The sequence below is a fragment of the Galleria mellonella genome, unplaced genomic scaffold (genome assembly GCF_026898425.1).
Source record: "Galleria mellonella isolate WM207_F2 unplaced genomic scaffold, CSIRO_AGI_GalMel_v1 utg173, whole genome shotgun sequence".
Taxonomy (NCBI): Eukaryota; Metazoa; Arthropoda; class Insecta; order Lepidoptera; family Pyralidae; genus Galleria; species Galleria mellonella.
Genome location: NW_026442016.1, coordinates 4,609,595 through 4,631,035, shown reverse-complemented (window position 1 = coordinate 4,631,035; position 21,441 = coordinate 4,609,595). Strand labels below are relative to the sequence as shown.

The 21,441-nt window shown below is 30.3% G+C and overlaps 1 protein-coding gene across 2 annotated transcripts; it reads right to left on the bottom strand.

Moving 5' to 3' along the window:
• Positions 1-910: 910 nt before the first annotated feature.
• On the bottom strand, positions 911-20,817 carry LOC113515435 (fatty-acid amide hydrolase 2-B-like). 2 transcript variants are annotated; one of them, XM_052893340.1, is made up of 9 exons: positions 20,678-20,817; positions 8,962-9,144; positions 7,684-7,903; positions 5,987-6,204; positions 4,697-4,826; positions 3,886-4,025; positions 3,294-3,434; positions 2,853-3,122; positions 911-2,559 (listed from the first exon to the last, which is right to left on the bottom strand). In XM_052893340.1, exons 2-9 carry the CDS (start codon positions 9,136-9,138, stop codon positions 2,257-2,259), a joined length of 1,599 nt encoding a protein of 532 aa, XP_052749300.1. In that variant the 5' UTR covers positions 9,139-9,144; positions 20,678-20,817; the 3' UTR covers positions 911-2,256. The 2 variants fall into 2 exon arrangements, with proteins under 2 accessions (XP_052749300.1, XP_052749299.1); XM_052893339.1 differs by lacking the exon at positions 20,678-20,817 and adding an exon at positions 10,199-10,499.
• Positions 20,818-21,441: the final 624 nt, after the last annotated feature.

Below are 21,441 nucleotides of genomic sequence, written 5' to 3'. Positions count from 1 at the left end.
ATTTTATTTTTTATACCACATTGTTACAGTGTTACAGGTACAGCAATTTACAGCATTTTCTGGTTTTAAATATTTTTGTGTATTTTTTATATTTTACTGAATAAGGTGTTATTTTGAGGAAGTCCAACTAGTGATATGGTTAGTTGATTAGAATATTTTTAAGTCTGCTATCATTAGTACGCGCGCTACTACCAACATTTATAGAGGGGGGAAAGGGATTGTTAGTAATGGAGACTGTGAATCCCATTGCTAGCAATATACCCAACCAGGTTGATCTTCTCGCGGTTCCCCCTGGAAACTATCATGGTTAATTCCTGATGAATTCACCATGATGGGCTAACTGGCCTGTTTTCATTCTCATCGATCACCCTTCACTGGTGCCCCGCCAGCGTATCCCGTTAGCGCAGGCGGGGTTACCATACCATTTTCACGTATCAAAAAAAAAACCAACATTTATAGTTTGACCACTATTTGTGGAGACTATGGGATTGCCTTTTAGCTATCAATTTCTGACCGTTATTCAGTATACACTTATCTTTATATTATTAGTCTATACATACGTTTCGCTTCTAAATGAAGCATTATCAGACCATAACTCGATCGCTATTATGAGCCTAGTGTTAACTGTTCAGTGGCTAGACTGCTACTTTATATTCTTTGGAGAACAGTCTCGTTATAGATATATATTTATATCATAATCATCATATCAGCCGTTAACTGTCCACTGCTGGACATAGATCTCCCCTGTACCCTGAACCCCCCGTTTTTGCTAGTAGTTGCCACTCTTAACAGGCGGGTTGGCAACCGTAGCTAGGCTTCGGTGAAGTTTTAAGGGGACGTTGCTGTATATTTATATGTAATTAATTGACTACATATTTGGAACAGGTCTAAGATAAAATAAAACTATCAGTACATATTAAAAATAAAATTATATTGGCATATGCTCAATTATCACAATTTTTTAATTAGTCATGTCATAATATCCCCTTTAAATTACTGGAATAAAATATTCAGATTATTTGTTTCAAAAATAAGGTGGGATGGAATATGATTATTTTTGAAAAAAAAACCGCATATGGCTTCATTAGTTATGAATTAAAAAAATAGGACTAACTTAATTTTCTAGGTGTATACATATGTACCTATTATAATTAGGTATTTAATTATATGGTCATCAAATATTTTTTATCTAAGTAAATTGTAAAAATAAGATTTTGGACGAAAGTATTGGAATGCAATAACGGTTAAGTTTATTAAATATATTTGTTTATTAAAAATAGTTTACTATTTTTAATAAATAAATATAATAATAGCCTAATATTTTAGTACTTTGTCATTGTAATACGAATAAGAGATTTTTAAATTAATAGTTACACAGTGTATTTTACACTAATAACTTATTAATGTGATAAAGTACAAAATTTACATAACATACAACATTAGGATTTTACATCATACATCGAAATTACACATATTTCTAAATATGCACCTCGATTACCTCCTGTTTCTATTTAAATAATTATTTTAATTATTTACAGTGATACCTTTGACATAATTTATTAATATTTCAATTGAACACTAGATCTTTAATGAATATGATCATTATTGAACACTATATTGGTAAGTCAGGTCTGAAACTCAAAGAGTCCCTTAAGCTTTATTTATGTCTGATAGCTATATTTATCTTTAGGTTAAGACTACCTCAAAGGTTCTAGACCTGAACAAGCTATAGGACTTATTGTTTGGGAACATCTAGGAATCAAGCTCCTCTACAATACATCGGAATTTCACTACATCACAAAACTCTTTGGTACAAGTGTTAAATTCCTCAGGTATTATTAATGATAGAATCGGCTTCATTTGTACAGTAATTAGCATTTACACATGTTAAAACCAAATGGTATTATTGAATTTATTATAGCTCTTTATACATTATTTTTTAGCATGATGTTTGGAATTTATAGTTTAGTATTTAAATGAAGTCGTAATAAAATCATATTAATAAAGATCTACAATGCAATTTTTTTATCTTTTTTTTTATTGATGGCGAGACAATGATACAAAAAAATGTCGCTTTATTAAAATAACATCTTGTACAGATTACGCAAGAAGTATTAATATAATTATGTAAGTACCTACATTCTTAGCTAGAAACATCAAAATTAAACCCTGTATATAAAAATGTCAACATAAATATAATACATACTCGACTTATATAATAAATTAATCGTATCTATTTAATTACTTAATTAAACCCTAAGCAGTCTTGATGTAACCTTCAAGTTCTTTATTTGGCGGTACCCATCCACCGAATGCCTTTTCAAATTCTTTAGCAACAGCTATCGTCAAATGATCATTACATTTATTTGCTACAATTTGTATTCCAACTGGTAGTCCCTTATTTGTTAATTCTATAGGACAAGCAGTCACTGGTAAGCCCAATGCACTAAATATTGTTAAATAGCCACAATTTAAAAATTTGTAATATATTCTGTAGTGCTTGTGAGCTGGATATGGAAACGTCGGGAATAATAGTACTGCGTTGTCTGATAGAGCTTTCTGTAAAAATACACAGAAAAATAAGATAAAATGGTCTATAAAATACAAAATATTTTAAAGATAAAAAATAAGATAGAATACATGAATAATTAAAATTTTGTTACGAACTTTCGATTTTTATAATATATGCTTTTATATTAGTTTCAGTTCATTTTTTTATTTCATGAAGGAAAAATGAGTTTGCAGTTATGAGACGTAAAGATAGATTGAAATGTGAATAAATTAAAAAGACACAATGTTTTTTTTTAAATCAAACAACTTATAAAACTAGAATATGTACAATATATATTTACCTCAAATTTACTTTTAATTTCATCAAAAATGGTAAGTAAATTTTTGTAATAACTCTTTGGCAAAGCATCGAAAAATTTTTTCAGTGGGCCGTATGCTACGCATAAAAAGTTATGATTGGACAATCCGAACATTTTCTTTAGAACGTCAGGCCACATTGATATCCATTTTTCCCGGTTCTCTGGATCCGTGTAAATATTACGAACATCTCTAATGTTCAAGAGGACTCTGATTCCTATTTCCCACATATGTTCGATGTTCTTAATTTTAAGCTGGAAAAAAATTATATACACTTATAAAATGTGATAGCAGTAGCATTTACAAAAAATGTAATTCAATTCTCATACTATTCAAATTAAAAGATATTTAATTCAGTAGGTATTTAGTATTTTCGTCGTCATATTGTGCCCAGCACCTTTCTTCTATTATTTATTTAACATTACCTCTTGAACTTCAATGTTGTATGTATTCTTTATATAACTTTTAGCTCTGTTCATTGCGTTCTTAACATCGGATCCAATAGAATTCGATACATTACTTCCATCACCTTCCATGTAGTAAAATTTTAGTTTTGTTATGTCTACCTATAACAATAAATTTAAATTATTATTTATCTTATGTTGTCCCATTGCTGGCCAATGCACTCTGGTCGAAACGTCGAGATAACTTAGGTAAATTACCGTAGTTTACCTAAAAGATCGCATTAATTCCTGTTTCTTACAAATCATGAATTTGTAAGAAACAGGAATTAATCAACGAGTGCATTATCAGTACATAAATGATTCATCATCATCATCATATCAGCCATTAACTGTCCACTACTGAACATAGGCCTCCTTCTTGGGAGGTTTTGCCAGTAATTGCCACGCTTGGCAGGCGATTTGGCAACCACAGTAAGGTTTTGGAGGGAGTTTTAAGAAGGGCATTGCTGCCCATCCTCTGACCATTAAATTTTCTTGGTCGCCTTTACGACACTCAAAGGAAAGAAAGGAATGAATCAATAAGATATTTTTATGAATATATTTTTAAGCTTACAGGTTTATCGAATGGTACATCAGGGGCTCCAGGCTGTTTCAATACTTTTAAAAGTAAAGATAAGTCCTCAGCGTAGCGGGCTATAGGACCAAGTGTAAAATACTCTTCGAAATCTGGATCTAAGCAATCGGGTACATGACCTGGAATTAAAATTAAGAAATTTTCAATTAAACATTTATTAAGCACAGTTATATTAGACAATGTAGCTACCCCGTTCTTTTCTGTAAGAGACGACTAAGGTAACTAAATGGTAGAGGAATGGGCAGTAGTGTTCCTCTTAAAACATCATCAATGCTTGATGGCGGTTGCCAATCTGTCAGTCAAGCTTGGCAACTACTGGCAAACCCCCCCAAAGGAGGGTGGCCTAAGTTAAGTAGTGGACAGTTAACGGCTGATATAGTATATAACATTACATACAGCTTTTACTGTTAAGTAGCAGTAAAAATGTCAAGTAAGTGTACCCGGTTTGTGTCAGAAACTTTTAGAAAAATAACTAAAATCCCTCTATTGAGCAAACTTGACAAAAATGACCTGAACATTCTCCAATTAGTTTCATGCTTAATAAATCACAAATATACCTATATGTAGAATACTTAATTAAAAATACTGCAACAGTTTAATATCTGTTAATGGTTTCATTCCATTTTTGTGAACGAACATTCGATTTACTCGTCCAGATTATTGGAAACCAAAGTAACCCGCCCCCTAGGTGAGTTAACTGCCGAAATAACATACTCATTTTGCTAAACTTCCAATACAGATGATAACAAAAAACATTTACCTGCTACAGATGATAACAAAAAATATTTACCTGCTACTGACCACAGTTTAGGTGTGGGCTTATGACCAAATATTCCAGTGAACATGGGAGGAAGTCTTAGTGATCCAGCAATATCCGAACCGACTCCCATGACTGAGGCCGCTGACGAGATCAATGCCGCCTAGAAAAATTAAAAGGGATCCTAATAGAATGTGATTAAAATACATATCAGTTGCTAAACAGCAACTTTAGTTAAGTTGTTGTTAAGCATAGCAGCTGTAGTACTCTGTAAAGAAGATAAACAGTAATTGTAATTTGAAATATCTCACTACTAATAAAGTAATTAACATATAATCAGCTACTAATATTATGAATAAATTAACACATAGTTCCGCTAATTATCGTTTATGATTCAACTATGAAATTAAAAATAGTAGCATTTCAGTCTGTTTTATTTATGTTTGTATCAACAAGTCATCATTTGGTTTGATTGATTAAATCAATTAAGAAAATTATTATCATAATATAATAGGAGTCCGTTATTTTTAGATTTTTACCCTATATCACATTTTATTACCGATATTTGTATTTGTGGTTATAAAATATATATTCAATTATTCGTACAAAATGACAAAATGTAGCTGATAGAAACGATTAATTACTATAAATCGAAATTACGAAACAAAATAATATATAGTTTTCGACATGGATGTGAGGTAAAATATTTGTGACACAGATGCATATCGAGATGACTTTGTAAATGTTTCATCTTGTAGTTAATTAAAACATCAGTATGTATCTATCAGTAATGTATGTAACATTAGGTATAAACACTAATTACGTGTAATTCAATCTAGAAAATGCACATGGTGTTATTACCTATACTAATTGTTAACCATCCAGTGACTATCCGCTAAATTGCTATTTATTGGACTACTGACAGCCCACAGAATTGTCCACGTGAAATAAGTTAAAAAGATAATCTGTGTTCATTGTAATGTTTATCTTTGCATCAAACATTCAAATTCGATCAACCATTTAAAATTTAATTAAAAAAAAGGAGAGAATAGCTAATTATTGAGCGTGATTGTAATAGAAGTTTAAAAAACCAAAGATCTTTCTTTTTTGAAATATTAGCATTATAAAATATATGTATTGTTTCAATTATAAAAAAGATGAGTGTCTGTTAAGTTTATATATTTTTAACGCAACTTAGAAGGAATAGCAAGCTGACGGCTCACCTGATGGAAAGTGGTAACCGTCGGCTATAGACATGATCATTCTAATAATATCTACCTCATTTTAATAGTATTCTCTATAAATTATAAAAAGATTACATACTTCGCCACCAGATGATCCACCTGTTGTTCGTTGTTGATCATAAGGGTTGGTAGTTAGTCCTAATACATTATTATATGTCTCCCAGTTCATGCAGAGTTGTGGAGTGTTTGTTACAGCAATAGGAATGGCTCCGGCTGCTCGCGCCAATTTTATAATAGCTGCGTCTGATTTAGCTGGGTTCCTGTATGGGTATACCGTGCCACAATCATTACTCATACCTGTAATTGAAATAATACTAGAATAAAAAAGATGTAATATAAATAAAGTATCTAGTATAATTAGTTATTTAATTAGTTGCATCGACATGAGGCAACTCTTAAAAAAAGTACCATGTGTGTGTGTTTTTTATGTATGTCGCAATGGAAAAGAATTTTGTAACAACAAATATGACAGCACCTTGCCATGGACACCATAGATATCAGTAATTAATGTAAATTACTATATCCCGCTCCTGAAATTCAACGTGTATTTGAGATTCTACAGAATTGGTGGTTCACTGGGCAGCCTGTGATCTGTTTTTAGAGAGCCATCCAAAAATTTGATCCAGAAATGCCATATAAAAGGTACTAATTAACTTAATGGGAGTATAATTTATATTTCTAAGATCTTAGAGACAATATATTAATCCTCAGGAATGGTAAGGGCTACTAATTTTCATCATCAGTTTGTTTAAAGATTATAAAAATGTACATTCTACAAGATGGACCTGTTTTCAAACTTCTAATAATTGAAATATGCATTTATAATACAAGGTATATATACATCAAAATTACTGTCTAGATGAAAGACAGGAACGCAAACTTCAAATGTAACTGCGAAATATTTAATAACTTATATCCTAAACTGCACTTGCACGGTATGAAGTAACTAGATGGTGTAATAAAAATCAGGTGCCTTAAATAGTTACATAGCAGCTATCTGATTAATTAATTGGCATTCAACTGGATGCGGCCAACGGCCACGGTTAATTATACAAAATGGTAGTACCTAAGGAAATTACGCAGTGTTTTATGATTGTAGTTTCTATTCTTACGTGATAATGATTCGTAAGTTGTACTTACCTACGTAGCATAACAGTATTGTACGTATTTACCTATACATACTAAGAATAGGATTTTTTTTCTTACTTATATTTATATAAGTTAACTCAATATTTTTTTAGAAATGTCTATCTGTTTATAAATATGTTTGTTCCGGTATTACGCAAATACTACTATATCAAATTGTATGCGTTTTTCATGGTTGTGTTTAAGAAAAATCATCTTCACAACTGTAGGACTGTGTATCCCATAAGAGATAATTAGATTAATTTATCACCTGGTGACATGTCTAATGAGTTCTTTTTTTATATTATACTTAAAATAAACAGTGATGATAATCATCACAATTTCTAGGAATTTCTATGACGATAAGCATTTACAGTCTACTACTAAAAGGCTTTCTCTCAGTTCAAGTTGAAATTGTTTATTAGGCAATTAAACAGATCTTAATAGATACTTTCACAGGCCTTATGCTTTTTGACTCTATTAAATTACAGTCATCTCATTCTTTTTAAAACTAATAGAGAATATGAACTTAAAATTCTAAATTTCAAGCTTGATCTTTTATATTCCAATCAAACCACCATTTTAGTAAGTACGTTAATTGAAAATAAATACTTATTAAATTGATGAATAAGTATTCTTTATTTGAATTACCTTCTACTGCAATGCTTTCTTTTACAGTCATGGGTAAGCCTAGAAGGGGATATTCCTTGGCTAATTCCTCGGCGGATTTGTCTGTTGAAGCTATCATTTTGTCTATGCTTCGAGCTTCTCGTATCGCCGCTTCATACCGAGGCTCCACTATAGCGTTCACATATGGATTGACTTCTTTGCATCTTTCTATGTAAGCCGCTACTATTTCTTCTGATGTGATCTGAAATAAAATTTGTTTGTTTGCTTCAAATATATCTGAATACTTTTATTTGTTAATAGAAGTATTTGCTTGTGGCTAACCTGTTTATTTCTAAGGTTTTCTGAGATCTAATAGTCTCATTGCTAGTAATACACCTTGTCATGTCGACTTTCATGTGGATCTTCTGGAAACTATCCGTTATCACCCATAAATCATCGTATTGATAATTTATTACGATGGTCTGAACTCATCCTCACCTATCATATTAGTGCCTCGTCATCGTATACCGATAGTTGCATCCAAATAGTCGACAGCACAGGCGAAATTACCGATCTATTTACACCCATTAAAAACCCTTATTATTAAAATAAAGAAAATAAAATTAAGGAAAGTGAAATTACGTTCAGAACCTTCATCATTACAGTCGTTAACTGTTCACTGCTGAACATAAGCCTTCTCCGTAAGGGGAGTTTTATTAGTAGTTGCCACATTTGACAGGCGGGTTGGCAACCGCAATTAGGCTTTTAGAAATATTATGAGGGATGCTGTTGCCCATCTCTTTACCATTAAGTTCCTTTAGTCATTTCTTATGACACCTAAAGGAAAGGAAGGGGTCGCCTATTCTATGCCGGGACCACACAGACGTTAAAAACCTTCTTCATTACATATTTGCATTATATATAAATTTTAAGATTTTTTGCGCTATTATTTTTTATTTCAGTCAGTCAGCATTTCAATTCTTTTTTTAATACAGATTCTATCAGTTACGCTATAGGTTCTGTATTACATCTCTAATAGTTTACGTTATTGTATTTACCTTAATAATCGTCCACTTTATGATATCATCAGATGATGTGTAAACATTAAATGTTTAAGACTTGTAAATATGTGTACACTCATTTAGTGGGTCCTTTAATTTGAGCGAGAACAAATTAATTTAAGCATTCCTATAGCGCTTACAGCGCTGTTTTCAGCACTTATATTGGCATATTAAAAATAATTGATAGAATAATAGATAGATAATATTCTTGATATACTACAAATTATTTATACATTATGATATTATATTGAATAATTACCTCTTTATTCCTGATCATCATAGTTAAGGTTGTAGCCGACTTGAACAGTATAGGATTTACGGGTGGTGGGCATTTTCTAGTCCGTTTGATATTTACGAAAAATGTTAGTGGATATACTATGATCGCCAATAGAGACACCATAAACCGAAGAAGTCTTCTTACGAAGCCGTTCATCATGGCTGTCTGGAAATAAATATATGACAAATTTTAATATCTCATTTTACTCAGTGTACATTTTTAAGATATTTTAGACGTATAGGTAAACGGAGCACATATGGATAAATAAATACCAAGAACTCATTCCTATAATTACCACTCTCATTAGTATCTTTACCGATATCATAAATATGAAATTAGTTGGTTTGTTACCTCTAAGATTGATATGCCAATGAATATATTCTAGTCACATAGACGACGTCGTGGATGCTCTAGGTACAATAATAAAAAAGTAATTGATTTATAAAAAATAAACATTAATTAGTAATGATCTAAATTTTTTACTGTCCTTACTTAAACTCTTTTCATGGTTTTTGTCTTATAAACTGGTTATAAAGGTTGCTTGATTCGAAAGACGTCGGTGTACTCGCTGTCGATAGTATAATGAGAAAAGTGAGTATCAAAGTAATAATAATAATAAGAATTGAAAGGGCATCGTATTGTTTCTGACAACTCCAATAAGAGTATAGTTTTGAATTAATTTATCTATTAACGCTGAATTAAGATTTTTCCTATATTTTGAGTTTTTTTATTAATCAGGTTTTGATTTAATCATTGTACGTGGCCAAAACGTAATCTGTCCACAATTTGTGAAGATATCGGGTCACATACAGAACATAATGGAGCTGTATTAAGAACCGCTTCCTTTTTAAACATCGAGTAAGATTTTGAGCCCGCAACAAAAGAAAACTGTGTCAGTGAGTGAGTCGGATTTGGGTCTCTCTTTCACTTTCTCAAATTCACATTCAAAATTATTAAGCCAGCTGTTAGGCATGTGTGTATGAAAGTAACAACACTTTCGTTATCAAAAGTAACCGCATCATTACAAGCTCTATCACTGTTACATAGTTGCGAATTTCAATTTTATAAACAACTCCTAGCTTCAGGTATAAAGCATCTTGTTTATGTACTTTTACTCATTACATTGTATACTAATTCAAATAAAAGTATAGTCATTCATTCTCTTATCGTTATTATTCATGCAGTTAACTTTCTTATTTTTTAAACTTATAATATTTACCTCATAGGCTAATATACTTAATATACATTTCAGGATGTCGATAACTGTAGACTGCATCAATACAATAGGTTTCGCTAAATACGGCGGGTAGACTAAATTGAAACTATTTAAAAACACTTCAACTATAACAAACGTTTGATATATAATTGCACTTATAATTATTAATACAGCCCGTGTGCATATATTGACACTTGCATTAAAATAAGAATTAAATATTTTATTAATCATTTTGTTAGTTATTATTGAGCAATTTAATTATAAACGAGTTTGCGTCCATATCTTTCCGACTAGGACAGTGAACTGAGATCCCGTCGATATGACGTTTAGAATTCACTGTAGGAGGGTCAAACAGATAAAATGGAGATTTAAAATAGTTTACTTAAACAAATGATAATAATATAGAAATAATTATAGGTATTCTACACATTATTATCGGAGATAAATATTAGTTTCAGTTCCATTGTTTATAGCAATGGAAATACTTTTTATTGTTTATCTGTTAATTTCTATAGGATACTTTATGTTTATATACAGTATTTAGACTTTTTAATTTTATTTATTATATTCTCCTATTGACACTAAGTTTAATGAAAACAATAGTTTAATAAGAAGCCGGTTTTTATTCAGTAGATGATTCAGAAGCCTAAAATATATATATATATATATATATGTATATATATTATATAATACTTCAGCGTGCAACTCAACAGCAGAAAAGATTAACTGGTTTTGTGTGGCTGAAGTAACAGGAAACATTACCATCATTATATTAGCCATTAATTGTTTAATGCTGAACATAGACCTCCCTCTTTTGGGCAGTTTTGTAGTAGTAGTAGTTGCCACGCAGTAGCATTGGCATTTGGCAGGCAAGATGGCAACCGTAGTTAAATTTTTTATGATAATTTAACAATTAGTCACACAGTAACTGAAAACAGTCTATAATAAATAAGTACTTCGTAATTATAAATGATAAAATAAATTTTGACTGATTTATTAAGAAAATACTGTTAGGTCAAGAAACACGATTTTATACAAATACAATTTTTAGTTTATTTTAAGTATGTATGAATATATAAGAACAGAATTTTCTTTTTTATAGTTTAACATAACCAATTTAGATTGGTAATAATAATTATGAAAAAGGTAAGGTCAAAGATGTGCAAAATAGTTTATTAAAAATATTTTTAATTTAAAATATAAAAGCTTGGTTAATTTTAACTAAAAAAATCAATATATAAAATGGTTTTCTTTTAAAACCATTTTATATATTGATTTTTTTAGTTAGTTCAGTACAAAATGCAAATTAAAATAGGTACCTCATTCTTATTTCATTGATTTTAAAATTAATATATGTTCAAATAGGTCATTTTTCATGTTCCATCTCTGTGGCTGTGATTGTTTACTACTCTTGATTTTCTACCTGCTTGCCATAAATACCAAGGCATTATATTTCTACGCTACCTGCCTGCCATGCGACAATAATGCCAACATTCATACATGAAGTAAATTTGAAGCTTTTACCTGTAACTTCGTTGTGATCAAAATATTTACTGACCGGGATCAAAGGTAGCCTATATTTTATATTGATTGGCAAAGCGGTTAAGGCGCTATAAGGTAACAAAGAAATTCACTTTCACATTTATAATATTAGTGAGGATGATTTAAAAAATTTACAAAACCATTTTACATTTTACAAATACTGGATATTTATATAAAGTATTACTGGATTTTATATACTTATAGTACATTAATTTACATAAATAAATTGGAAAAATAACTTATTTAAAAGTATTTAAAATGCAAAATAGAAATAGGTATTTTGCATTTTGTATCTGCATTTATAATGTATGTATTTTAAATAATACACATTTCTGAAAATAATGATGATAACAAACGTATTTTATTAGACACGTCTACTTTTTTACGTTGTATAATAATGATAACTTTTATACGTTAAAGTTTATAATGTAGAACGGAACGTACCTGACTGCCTATAATTAACATACCTATGTTTTCGTAATAATAGTGGCCTTATGAGGTTTTGGGGTACTTTACTTCGCGAGGTCTCGGCGGTATTTTAAAGTCGAGGTAATTTAAATATATTTTAAATAACCCGGTCTAGACGTCCAAATTAGGCAATGGAACAATATAACAAGTTCTTATTCTTAAGTCGTAAAACCTGAAAAAAAAATTTAGTGGTGATTTATTTATTAATTTAGGATGATTATCGATCTTAGACTCGATCGTAAACCCGGATAAGCTGAGAGATGTGGGTTTGAATCCCATGGGAAGGGCGGGGGGAAGGGATTTTAATTAATGCGGACTATCAGTCCCATTGCTAGCAATATACCCTATCAGGTCGAACTCCACGTGGTCCCTCCTGGAAACCATCGTGCTGAATTTCAGGTGTATTGGTGTGTATTCACGGTAAGCTAACTGACCTGCACTTTCATCTCACCTATCATCCCTCATTGGTGCTCCGCCAACGTATATCGTTAGCGCAGGGTTATCATTCCATTATCATCCATTAAAAAAAATCCCATCGGAAGTATCGGTTCGAACTGTCGGTAAAATTATTCAATTGAATACTTACTTATTACTAGATTTTCGAATACAGAGATATGCATTTGAAAATATTCTTAAACATTTTTGTATTGTTTAGATCAGTATCTAATTTTACCTCTAATCTCTGATACACGATAGGTATATATGATATCAATTTCTATAGATAATTAAGTATGATTTATTTTTAAGGGTATAGATAATGTTATTCTTTACTTACCATACTTTTGTACGTGATGATAAAGAAATAGCCATTTGGTCACTTTAAAAGTAATTTGATATTATGATAACAGTGCACGGACTTGTTGAATTATTAAGTATGATTTTCAAAGAAAGTGACAGTATTATATGTATTTTTTTTGCGTTAAATCTTGGAATATCGGCTTTGCTTGAATAACAGTGCATTAAATAGACAAATTGCCACTAGGTATTGTACAAAGGTACGAGTATAAAGTCTGGTAATGTTTGTATTACCTACCTGTTTATTTTAATAAATAATAAAAAAAAATTGTCATCCTATTCAGTTTCTTGGGAAAGGTGTTTAGTTTAACGAATACTATTAGTAGGTTTCGAGTTTGGATATTTGGATTTAAAAGTTTCCTGGATAAGATCGCTTTTAGTGGTAAGGCCGCCCATTGTTTTCTTAGTGTGACTTCTTCTTGATTTTTTTTTTGTATTTCTATCTTAATAAAATTAAAATACTATTGTAATTTTTTGGAATAAACAATATAGAGTATTAACTGTGTACCTATATTCTTTGTCCTCGTTATTACTTTAGCTAATAAAACAATTCTTACTTTTTACTCATATTCATAATCTAAAAGTCATTTTGTTTGTTCACCTCTCGACCTAACCTATAGACCAATCATAATGTAATTAAATATACACGTAATGTTTGACTATTTTCGTCTCGATCAAACAATATCCCAGTCACGAGGACGAAGTTGCGGTAAAAACTAGTATACAATATAGTCTTGTGGTTTATTTAAGTAGAAGTAAGCGTAGGTACGCTAGCATTCCTCCATGGCCATTGTACCGTGTGGATGGAAATAAGTAGATAGGTATGTTACGAAGTTTGTTGGCTGTGTGGCAATAGAACCTTTGGTTGGTCAAGATGACTTAATTGCGCCACTGTCGGCGTTTCTCGACTTACTTGAAGTTTGAAGCCAGATTCTTGGTTTGTTGATAACATACACAAGTAAGTATTTAGGATTGTAAGTCCATTGTAGTGTATATAGTACATATATCTATGTGGTACGTACGCAGGTGACTATGTAATATATGTGTGCACGAGCATAGAATTTAAAATTTTTATGTATAATATAAAAACACCTTAGATATATACTTATTATTCTTATATATTAGTCCACTAATCCTTCTTGCTTTAATAATATTATAAACCTGCGAGCTTATTAGTTTGTTTAGTTACATTTTAACGTCAACCAATCGCCATAAAATTAAGCATAGCTAAGACATGTCGTATTAAGGACCAGGATGCTTTTATGAGAGGCCTTAAACACCGTAAACTAAAGAAGTTAAAATGTATATCCTAGATCTATGTTATTACTTTATAATTTCTCTTACTTTCCTGGTCTTAATTGCTTATTAATGTTTTGATTTTTTAGGATTCCCTAATAAAAAGCATCCTTTAAAAAAACTTATGAATTTTTTCTTCATTTTGATAATGAACAAAAAAGTATAATTCTTGTATCCACATTTTTTTAAATTTGATATAGGTACATATAGTACAGTTGCTTAGTATATGGTATGGAAATGGTATGTTACTTTTTATCTCGGTCACTGAACATATCCCGCTTACACGGACGAAGTCAGGTATTTTTTTAAAGGGTGAAAATAGAATGACAACTCTGCCCGTGCTATTGGTGTGCTCTGGCGGGGCATCGGTGCTGGATGAAAGCAGGTCAGTTGACTTATCGTAATGAATATAATAATAATTAATCATACTGATTTCCAGGGGAATTGCTTGGAGGTCGACCTGATAGGGTATATTATATGGGGGTTTTTAGACCTTCATTACTAATCCCATACTCCTCAATACCAGGTAGTATCTTATATTAAATGGGTTGTTGTCCATATTTTAAATTCTGTATGGTCACGCCGCGATATTGTTATGTGCACTACTCAAAGGTCATGCGATTTATATCCTTGAAACCGTTTTGCCATATTTCCCGCCGCAATAAATTTTATACTACATATATTACGTAAATTAATGCGATTTCAACAGTTAGTACTGATAGTAAATACCAGCAAACACGCTTTACTGATTGATTTCTATATAGTATTAGGTGTACTATTGCATTAGGGATCTACTGCGTATACGTATTAAGTAATGAAACTTAATTTCTGTAACTCTGTATTTGATGTTATTAATATTTAATAAGATAACATATGAATAGAAAAAGAGAAAGGCAATTATAAAAAACAGGCATTGTAATGAGCTGACATTTAATTTTGCCAGAGGATGCTAATTTATCGGATGAAATTAATATCCTTATCCTAATTAAAAAAAAAAATCAAATGCACTTAATATAATTACAGCCAGTTTCATTAATTTTTTCAAATAGTCTCTAGATGCAATTACACAGAAGAAAACGCAGTCCAAATTAAAATCGAATTATTTAAATAATCCCATTGGAAAACAGAATTATTTTTTTGTACCAGGACATCTATATTTTTTTATAGGAATCCCTATTATTGGGGACTCAGATGTTATTTTTTCATACTGTATATCTGCAGGGATGTCTATTTATGATATTGCTTAGTAATTAGTACTTGCTACCTAATAATAATTGATAAAGATAATCATGGGTTCTCTACCCATAGATCCTCTTTTACCTTGTTTTACCATATACGTTATTTACACTTAAAGAAATAACTGTTCAATCACTAGCGGTATCTCTTTATAATGAACGATGAGATCCGTATGCGAAAAGTAGCTACGTACTGACCTCGCCAATACAAAATAACACGAAACAATCTTTTATTGTAAAGGCTGTAACATTGCAAAATACTTTTGCATACAACACCACTGAATTAAATATTAAAAATTATCTAGAAATCTAGTCTAGTTATGAAATTGAAATAATTAGCATTAATTTAAAAGGATGTTTTGTCTTAATGAAATTAAATTGCTCGTAAATGTGTTGTGTACGAGAGTGTATAACATTTTCTTGTCATTTTCTGATCTATTTCTATTTCCTGATAGAACACCTCCATAAAAGGACAAAAAGGATGCTTTAAATTTCATTCTATATGAACTGATACCTACCTAGTAAATAAATAAAAAACTTAGCTAAACTTACCTAGTAAAAAAAATTGGTCGGGTGCAAGTTTAACTTCCGTACATAAGTATATAAATATAGCATAAAATGTTACTTTTAATGCATTTCTTGTAATGAAATACTTCTAGCTATTATTATTGATACTACAATTAATTAAATCTTTATTTTGGACATAAATGTGGTTAAAAACTGGATCGCGTAACTAAAGGTTGTCTGAAAGTGATTACCCTAGCGATAAGAGCGCCTTTTGTACCTTTATGTACATATATATTTTAATCTGTAATTTATGTTACTGTATTTCACTTGAATTGTTTAATTGTCATTGTATATTTTTATGTTTCTGGTGTAATAAATAGTTAAATAAATAAATAAGTTTGTTTTTGAAGGTTTTTAATAATTTCTCAAAAACTGTGCTTGTTAGAAATATCCTTTTATTTATTTAGTAATATTAACATATACTTTTATAAATTGTAATTATTTCATATTTTTTGTTTCAAAAACTTTGGAGATAAAGGAAGGGGAAATGGCTTCTTACTCACATTTTGTATCATATCTAAAAAACTACGTAGCATCATGTTTTCAACCAACTTCAAAAATGTAGGTTCGCAATTCGGTTGTTCTTTTTTAATGTTTGTTACTTCACATCTCCGTTAGTAGGAAACCGATTTGGATTTTTTTTTTATCTAAAAGAATTTACTTACAGAAATGATCCTATAGAAATTTTCATCAAAATTTGTTCAGTCGTTTAGTTTTTAAATTAAAATAACTGGTTTTGCCACAATAGAAGTGATTTTTTTGTTGAACACGATTCTAACTATTATTGTCTTATGAACCATTAAATCTCAATTAGTACTAGTATGAGAATAGGGGGGCGGAATTGTTTGTAATGCAGTATACTAGTTGCATTGTTAGCAATATACCCAGTCAGGTCAACCTCCACGTGGCCTCCTCTGAAAAACATTATTTTGAATTCCAGGTCTCAATACATCACAATGGACTAACTGGCTTGTTCTTTTCATTTTCAGCTATCATCCCTCACTGATGCCCCACCAGTGTATACCGTTAGCACAGGCCGAGTTACCATTCCATCATCATACATTAAAAAAAATATATATAATATCACTAGTCTTGGAAATTAATAAAAATTTCTTGACAAACTCTCGATTTTATAGGAATGTGTAATTTTATTTATTTCAACGGGTTAAAGTTTATATACCTACTCGCAATAAAAAGATAGCGTTAATTAATAATTTTATTTAAGTTATACAAATACATGTAAAGTCATGTTCATAATATAGGTAGGTATCATAACATACAATGTTGCTATCTAGGTAAACACTACGAATCTTTATAATAAAAAAACTAGCTTTTACGCGCGACACTGACCAGTATCACTATACCAAAATTCATTAGTTAGGTTTAAAAGTGAAAGCGTAATAAACAAATAAACAAACTCACTTTCGCATTTATAATATTAGTTAAGGATCGTGAATAGTATCTGAACGTTCTTCAAATTTATTTTTTAAGCTTATATTTTTTACATTATGTTATGATATGTTGATGTGATAAATAAAAAAAAAGTCAGATATTTGTGGAAATAAAATAAAAAATCCTGTTAAAATTATAAAAAAAGGTTTTACTAATACTATTTATGTATGTTCTAAGCATTCATTGTAAATCTACAGGTTATTTTTATTTCAACAAGAGAAAATCGCAAGTTACATTTAATTTTTTTATTTTATATTAATAATTTTAAATTCTCAACGGTACAGAACCCTCTAGACACTAGTTTCACTAACACTTGACCGATTTAGTAAGATTTTCTTACTTTCTTCAGCATTGGGTCAGAGTATTGTGCGTTATAATCCTGTGAATTTAAAGTCGCCTTTAGATTGGTCGCTTAATTACTAAGGCCCGTGACAAACAAAGAGACAGACATGGTTGGCACTACAATAGGGTTCCATTGAATATTAAATAGTGTTTACATCCTCTTACGCTCGACTAGCTAAGTGTGTAAGTGAAATTGATCTCTTATTGTCTGCAGATAAATTCACAAATAAGAAAGCAAATACAGTTATCATTCATTAACAATAAAAAAAGATGAATGTAATTTTTTTTTTTAATAAGTTGTGTACGATTTAATTTTTATGTAATTATTGTTTTGCTTTTTTTTTTATGAGGCAGAGGCCGGACCTCATTGAATCAGCGGGAGTGATTTTTATAGTACTATTATGAAATTTACTATTATACTACTTTTTTCATAAAAACTGTTACTATTTTAATAAACCTTAGATTTTCTTATACAAATAAATAAATTATATTTCGTTTCACTGACGTTATATATGTAGATATATTTTCCCCTGAACAAGAATAATGTGAACTTTAGACTATACATTATCAATATTTCGTTTAATAGTTTATTGTAACACTAGTGATCCGTCCCGGCTTCATACAGGTAGATACACTTTTCAAAAATATAATACAGCCTAAATTACTCACTAATAATTATAGCTTTCTATAGGTAAAAGAATTTTTAAAATCGCTTAAATACTAGTTTTTGAGTTTATGCATTAGAATACTTTAAAATATTAGTATGAGTATAAATACTAGGCATGGATAATATAATTACCGCTCTGATATCTATATATTGGATTTCTTTAGACATTGATGATGGAAAACAGGTCATCATCCATTTACTTATCGTTTACATTGGTTGGATATGTCTAAATTTTGATCGGCTGCACTTTAATATTATATATTGGATTTGTTTTATATATTTTATATATCGTTATTGGGCATATATGTATATAGATATTGTAGCTTTGTACAAAAGTCGATTGCTTGGGTGCCTCTGTCCCATTTCTGTTTCAACCGTGAAGCAGTTGTGTTTTCATGGCTGTGTTTCGGTTTGAAGGGTGGGATATGGCGTGAATTTACTGGGTACAGAGGAATAACACCTGAGTCCTCAGGAATGGCAACGCATGGGGAGTATCATGGGAGAAACAGTATACTCTGTTATGTCCATGGGCGATCATCTCATGTCTATAGGCGACGGTTACCACTTTCCATCAGGTGGGCCGTCAGCTTGTTTGCCATTCTAAGTTGTATAAAAAAAACATAGATATTGCTATATATTACCCACCCATAATACATATCCAATAATGTCAAAGGAATTCCTCCTTTGCAACAATATTTCATGAGATTTGCATTCTAAATTCAGTCGCATAACTGCGACGTCGAATGGTTAATTAGGCGTCAATTAAATTTTTATTCAGGTTGGAACATTAACCGGCATTTTTAAGTACCTAACTAATTGTTATTACGAAACTGAGCGATTCAAACCAACTCAATATTGTGAAAAATCGTAAATGTTGCTCTTGTAAGAGATAATTATATGGTCAATGAATACCCATGGTCTTACTACAAAAAAAAAAAAACATACATTAGACATTGTTTACATAGAAGTAAATCCGAATTAATAAAACTTAAAAAAATCTACTATCAATCAATGATTTGGATATTGGTTTGTTGAACATGTTTTTAAATACAAGGTGTTTTAAATTATTTTGTAGTAAGATAGTTAATCGTAATCGTAAAAGGTCATTATAGCCTATGGACATTGGACGGTGATATTGTTACCACTGTTTCGGTTTAGTCATGGTTTTAGTTGGCGACAAGTAGGTATTTATTTACGAGTAAAAGTGAAATGGTCGAAGTGTCGTATCACGATTCGTGAAACATCGAACTTTCTGTTCGGCGTGCGACTCTTACATACTTTCTGATCTGATGATGTGTAGGTAATTATCTACACTTTTGTTACTATTTATTTTTTACTTATACTTGAATATGTATGTAAATCTTTTGGAATATTTTTACAAGTGGAATATAAGGGTTTATGTAGGCATTTAGTACTAATTTTGTTAATAAATCTCTAATGAAAGAGAATATTATAAATTAATATTATGTAGTTAAGTATTTAAATAGTAAAGGTTTAATTATCTGATGATTAAAATTTTGTTTAATGATAATTTGTTTAAAATATGTAAAATAAGTGCAGAATTTATACTAGCAAATTTCACATGATTTTTTTATAATACTGTTTTATTATTAGTTAATTGTGTATACAGTTAAAAATAGGTACAGTTAAAATGGCCTAAATTGTTATTTTTCCAAGTATTTATATTAAATCTTAATTTAATAGAGCGATACATATGACAATAGATTTTTAGTAATTTATTACAGACATATATGGATATGAACAGCTGGATCGATTCTAAAGTGCTATTTTTCTAAATCTGTCTCTAAAATTAAAATTATATTATTTTACAGTGAAATTTTCAATCTAAATCGCTAATAGATTTATGTCAATATTATTATAAATTTGTTTATGGGGATCTATAAAACTAATTTTCCAAAATTATCAATTTAAAATATTAATTGAGAGACATGACTCCAGTGTCTTTAATAGGTACTATTCTTGATCTATACTTACTCTAAAGCTTTATAGATAAATGATTTAAAAACAATACGTTAATCTATTTTAAAATTAATTTTGTTATAACAAACTTTAATTATATAATTATCTTGTATCTCGTAAGACATGATAATTACTTACATATTTTACAGGTTACCGGTCAAACGATTGAACACTGTTCACCGTGCACTTAAAAAAATTATACGATCGTAATGTAACGGTGCGATAGCGTGCGCTCCACGCTATAGTGCGCGATCGACTTACGGCCTGGCCGGGTTTGTTAGTTGCGTTCCAAGTCCGCCTTCCAAGAAAGTAGATAGTGGTATTGCGGATAGCTGTATTAGTATCCGTTAGCAAAAGTTTATTATGCTGGATAATCTACTAAAATTGACTGGAATGTTTTAGTATTTTTTTTTAAGTATATATTTTAAATATAGATAACTCTTATTATTACTTGTCTAATTGTACGAAATAGGTGAAAGTCAAGATAATTTCAACAATCCGTCCTCAATTTCAGCGGTCATCAACACTTCAAAATGAAGGAGTTTCTCAATTTGTATAATTTGTTTTTGTGATTTTGTTGCGAAATTTGAACTAATTATCAGAGTTTGGTTTAATCCCGATTCGATTATATATTCATTTTATGACGACTGATATTGGGGTCTATTCTGTGGCGCCATTTTTTATAAATTTATCTTCTAATGTATTATTTTAATTCGATAGTTTCGCAAAATTATTATTTTGTGGACCATTATAAACTTAATTTATAATAATTTTGACTTAAATCTATTAGAATATTAGTTCATATTGGCCCTTACGATAAACACTTCACTGTGATATCAAATTAAAATTTAATTTTAGAATCAAATATAGAGAAATGAATCTCAGAATCGGCCCTACTATAT